This window comes from Hypanus sabinus, chromosome X1 (assembly GCF_030144855.1).
Source record: "Hypanus sabinus isolate sHypSab1 chromosome X1, sHypSab1.hap1, whole genome shotgun sequence".
NCBI lineage: Eukaryota > Metazoa > Chordata > Chondrichthyes > Myliobatiformes > Dasyatidae > Hypanus > Hypanus sabinus.
In genome coordinates, this window is record NC_082738.1 from 53309913 (window position 1) to 53315912 (window position 6000).

A 6000-nucleotide genomic window follows, 5' to 3' on the forward strand; every position below is an offset into this window, starting at 1 on the left:
GAGATGGGAACAGATACTACCTTCGGTCCCTATGACAATCAGGTCCAGAGCCAATAGGACTGCTGGATTGTCCCCATACAAAATCATAATGGGGCAGCCATCGTGCCTGCCATTTGATGCACCCCTGGGAGTTAAGCAAATGGACATACATAATTTGAATGAAAGCATGCTGGTTTATTGTGAATCTTTGACAAAATGAATTACCAAGTATCAACAACAGGTGAACGAAGCACAACACATGATGGAAGACACTATGTGTCTCGACAGAGAGCCTGGAGATTACGTGGTTGTCCGGATATTTAAGAGGAAAAGTTGTTTACAACCTTGGTTTGAAACACCATTCCAGGTACTGTTGGTGACTAATACAGCTATCAAGGTCAGAGAGAAAGTATTGTGGATACATACCTCACACTGTAAAAAGACTTCTGAGCCAATAAAAATGCAAGACACCTCAACACTGCCCTGCTAGCACTGGCAATGCTGGAACTGACAAATGCCCCAGCATATATAAACAATGCCCATGCGTGACTGGTGCAAACAAGTAGTATGGGAAAAAGAGATTAAGTAGGGGATCAGTATCACAACTATTACACTCTGGAACACTGGGAAGATGGTGGACAACTATTCGGCATTATATAACAATGGCAGTTATTCTTTTACAATTTTTTTGTGAAATGACAGGACGAAGAAAAAGATATTAAGGAAGGGATGGGTACTCGTTGAGCTGGACGGATGAAAATGGAATTCTGGGTTGGGATTTGAAACTGCATCACTGCATTATATAAATGCATATGCATATTTTAATTACTGTATTTGGTGAAATGTAGTGTTGTCATCAAAAGGAGGGAATGTGGAAATTTACTTTACTTGCAGTAACAAAATGGAACCTGTATTGTACCAGTACTTTGCTAATAGTGTTAGTGTAACATTAATCCTATGGAACCAAGTCCTTAACAAACTGCAGACCAACAGATGCATTACTGGAAGAATGCCAAATACACTGATTAAGCAGAAGGACAAAATGCACCCTTTCCTTGAACTGAGGCGTGGGTAGCTGCACTAATGTATAAAGGAATTACTGTGCTGTCTGTTTTTTTGGAGACTATCGCCAGCGCTTGTGTGATGATGGTCTCCCCTTGCTGTAATTAAAATAAATGGGTTTATGATCGATCCACTCTAAACTCAGTGTTGTTTGTTAAAAGATGCTGCCAAAAGGTTTTCAACAGAATGTTGATCTTCATTGCCAAAGGGATTGAATTTACGAGCAGGGATGTTATAATGCAGCTGTACAGGGTACTAGTGAGGCCACACCTGGGTATCGTGTGTAGTTCTGGTCTCTTTACTTGTGAAAAGATATACTGGCTTTGGAGGTGATACAAAAAAGGTCAACAGGTTGATTTTGGAGATGAGAGGGTTAGCCTATGAGGAGAAAATGAAATGAGTCACTTGGAACTATACTTGTTGGAATTTTTTAAAAAGTTACCTGGGCAGGGGAGGGTTGGGGGAGAAAATCTTATAGGAACATAAGATTAAGAAAGGGATAAATAAGAGGTAGAAATTGTTTCAACTGGTGCATGAAACTACTACTAGGGGACATAGCCTCAAGATTCTGGGGAACAGATTTAAGACAGAAATAAGAAGAAACCACTCTCCTCCCCCCCCCCCCCCCAAAGAAACATGAATCTGGAATTCTCTGGCAGAGAAGCTGAAGACAGTTAAGACAGGTTTTTGCATAGCAGGAGAATTAAGGGAACAAGGCAGGTAAGATGGAGCTGAGTCCACAGCCAGATTAGCCATGATCTTTTTGAATGGCAGAGTAAGCTTGACAGGCCAGATGGCCTACTCCTGCTCCTATTTTTTTTACATTCTTATGCATCACTCTCGAAGTTGGTGTTTGACTGCAGTTATCAAAGCACACATTCAAATTCAAGAAGCAAAAAGGGTGCTAAGACATGATACATGTATACAGGGCCAGGTGAAAACCAAAATCACTGAATCATTTTAGAACTGTCAATTTCCATAAACATTGGCTCATCCACAAAACTGGCTCACCCCATGGCGGTGGCTCACTAAATCTTTACAAACTTACACACATGCACCAACATCTTAAACATCAACTTACTAGTTTAAATATCTTCACAGCATTGTCATATCCCCAATTTAAGGTTTTCTGGCCTTGACCTTCAGTTCAACCTTCCCACTTTCATCCCACCATTGGCATGCATCTTTCACTTAGCCACATGCTCTGAAGTTCAAACTAAAACTTATGTGCCTCCCTTTTTTTGAATTAAAGTTCACCATTATGACCTTCTAATTAGTTCCTGTCTTTGCATCTGACTGTCAGATTACATCTAAATGACTTGCTGCTGTAAAATACAATGAATAGCATGTTGTTGAAAATGAAAGGAGGAAACAAGTACTGTACAAATCCCAAAAATATTAGAAAGATAACAAAAGATTTATATTAGCTAGCCTTAAAATAAGGATTCAAATTAAAGTGCAAGGATAGTTCAGGTTTAAAAATGGTTCAACCCCTGAAATCAAGATTTATTTTACTGGGGGAAATTATATATTGTTGCCATATGGAGGTAGAATTTAAGAAAAAAAAATCTGATACCTTACTCTAATATACTGTACAAAGGAATACTAGAATGAGATAGTAGACAGCATTCAGGCAAGAGAAAAAAAAATCAAGAATGAGGACTGGTAATGAATTATAAACTTAAGTATATGATTTTGTTAGAGTGTGGGGTGGGAATCTGATTTTAGGTTGACTAATTACATAGTCTTTACTTCAGAGAACTGGCATTACAGGGAGCAATCAGCTTGGCACTTTCTTTTGCATTAATCAGTTTGATGTCTGGTAAATACTATGTAAATCACACTGTTTCCAAATTTTGAAAGATATTGAGAAATAAAGAAAAAATGCTCCTAACTTTAAAAGCATCCCCCTATAGCTTAAGATTGTAAAATTACCTTGTCAAACTGTCTTTCAACAACATATCCTGACTTGCAAGAGCTTCAGAAATATCAATCTGTTTCAGTTTAAGCAATGTCTGTTCTTGTTTTTAACACACTGAGTTTTGGGCTGAATCACTGGGAACTTTCACAATGTTGTTTGCAGTAAAAAGTGTTACTCCATAAACAGAGTGAAAGCATCTCAGTTCTTCTCCCAATCACCCTTGTAATTTAAGTTCAGCCACTAAACTTTTACGGACCAGATTACCTAACCCACAAGCTTGGAAATAAAATCAGGTTTTAGATCCATTCTGAAACAAGTAGCACCAAGAAATCCTAAGATCGGCAGTATTATCCTTCAATAAAAATTAAAGCCGTAACAACTTGACTTAAATCACACCATGACAAACAGTAATACATTCCATGGTAAAATATCACATCCAAGTTCATAAATCCAGAACCAAAGTTACAACACACAAATGACATGTGCAAAAAGGATGAATTCCAAACCAATGCCAAAGGTAACCATTTACCAATCAGAGAATGGCAGCAGTCTAGAAACCATACTCAAGAGACTGGCAGAAGTAGAAACCTTCAGAAGTCTTTACTTTTTAAAGCAGTTCTTAGATGTATTGTTGAAAAGTCCTGACAAACAGGGCTATGAACCTGATGCTGGAAAGCGAGAAGAAATTGTGTAGTTTTTGTTTGTTAAATATTTTTGATTCCATGAAACCATGGCTTATTCCTTCTTCAAAGCACACTAAACACCTGGAAAACCAAGCTCCTTCACTAATCAACCCTTAATGTCTATGAAGTGACACATTATCCCATATTCTTTGGTCCACCTCTCAGTAAGCATACACAGTGACGAAAGAATTGTTGCCTCCATCACCTTTGGCTATCAATAGAAGAGTGCACAAAGATCAAGACCTCAAAGCCGTCCCAGTCTCTCACTCTTACACACAGTTCAAAGAATATTAAAAACACACAAAGAACAACATGAGCAATGCTGCTACAAATTATTTCATAGATCATGAAGCATAATCAAGATTGCTTAGGGCAGAACTGTAATAAAAATATGGCTGATGCCAAAGATGAGAAGCAAATGCAAAGTTTGCAAGAAAAATCAGTGGAGATAATTGTCCAGAATTTATTTTGCTCATCTACTTCATGGTATCTTGAACTTCATCTTTTAAGTGGGACAGGGTATATGCAGAATGTGCAACCAAAGGGCTTTTAAACCTACAGTGCCTTCCATTATGTGCGAACGAGTAAAAGAGAAAGAATGCTACACAAAAGAACGCTAAAATTAGTGGCAGAAATACATCCACTGATTGCCTATGTATAACTGCATTGAATTAAACATCGGATAACATTGATAGGTAAATCACATTAAAACTTCACGGTCACGAAAAGAGACTTATCAACTTGCATCAAAAAGAAAGTTCAATGTATTAAATGTTAAAATAACTCGAAACCTGGATCCTTGTTTTAAATTGCAAATTACCGGATGCTCGTCGCTGACAGCCTTACTCCAAGGTTATCAGCTCATAATGACTACATGCACCAACCGCAACGTCAACTGCACGCAACAAAATGTCGCATTCTAACGCTTTGCGTTGCTCAGATTCGGGAGCTGCTTCGTGCACCGCTCAGGCCGCCCCAGCCCCCACTGTTCAGCAGCTGCCACTTTTTTTTGCACGAACCGCTTTCATTCCATCAAAGCCCGAGGACGGAACAAATAAACTTCCCCCGAACCAATCAGGTGGCGAATTCCGCGCCGAGAGACAGCTGTCCCACTAATCGGGAGAGAGAAAGGGCGGGATTGACGGCAGCAGCACATTCGCGGGCTCAGGACGCAAAGGCAGCGCTTTCTGGTGTTTTCCGTGGGCCTAGAGGCTGCGAGGCCCAGGGATCCTACTTTCCCACCGGCGGCTGGGCAGCGCGGCGAAAGCACAGAGGATTCCGCAAATCGATAATGCGCCAAGCCGAGGATGGGTGGGGAAACGCAGCGCTCGGAACGGCTGGGGTGCCCATCGGCAGGGCGGTGGTGTGTTGGACGCGATGGCCTGCGCGACGCCCACCTTCCTGCGCGGCATCCTCTGCTGCCGCTTCCACTCGCACACTTGGCCACCGCTCACGCCGTTGACCGTTGTTGTTTTCTACCACTTCCGGCACACAAGCGGAAACCAACCACCCCGAAATTCCGGGTGATGTATTTTGCCCTGAGCATTTGGTTCCTGTTTCACAATCAGGTGACGGAACAATGGCCTGGGTCTGTTGCAGAAATCTAAATCAAAAATTAAAATTTACTTTCATTTAGTATGCCCATATGTTGTAATCCATTATATATTAAAGGAGCAAGTTTGAATCCTGCAGTGGAGAATGTTGTTCTTCTGCTGGTTATGCTTTTGATCATGAAATACCAATTTGCAAATTAGTCACTCGTTTTTACTGTTAGACCATATTAATAATGTGTCATTTATTAAGTCACAATCATTTATTTTGAATAAAAGCTACATTCTTCCTATAAATGCTGCCTGGCCTGCATTTTGTGTGTGTGCTTAGACAAAGTGTGCAGGGTACCACAGAACATAGAAATCTACAGCACATTACAGGCTTTTCGGCCCATAATGTTGTGCCAACCACATAACCTACTCTGGAAACTGCCTAGAATTTCCCTACTGCATAGCCCTCTATTTTTCTAAGCTCCATGTACCTACCTAAGAGTCTCTTAAAAGACCCTATTGTATCTGCCTCCACCACTGTTGCCGGCAGTGCATTCCACACACCTACCACTCTCAATCAGAAAGAGGAGGGAATCCCAGAACAGATCCCTGCAGAACACCACTGGTCACCGTCCTCCATGCAGATTACAAACCATCTACAACCACCCTTTGCCTTCAGTGGGCAAGCCAATTCTGGATCCATGAAACAAGGTCTCCTTGGATCCCATGCCTCCTTACTTTCTGAATGAGCTTTGCATGGGGACCTTATCAAAAGTCTTACTGAAATCCATATATGCTACATCTACTGCTCTAC

At 40.8% G+C, this 6000-nt stretch overlaps 1 protein-coding gene across 3 annotated transcripts in view; it reads right to left on the reverse strand.

The window, feature by feature from the left end:
• Positions 1 to 5454, reverse strand: part of kat7b (K(lysine) acetyltransferase 7b) — a 96625-nt gene extending 91171 nt beyond the window's left edge. For 2 of the 3 annotated variants that reach the window (XM_059956601.1, XM_059956600.1), the window contains exon 1: positions 5043 to 5454. In XM_059956601.1, the coding sequence (XP_059812584.1) occupies positions 5043 to 5057 (15 nt within the window). In that variant the 5' untranslated portion in view covers positions 5058 to 5454. The remainder of the gene's footprint in view (positions 1 to 5042) is intronic. The other variant, XM_059956602.1, reaches the window with a different exon arrangement.
• Between the last annotated feature and the right edge of the window lie 546 nt (positions 5455 to 6000).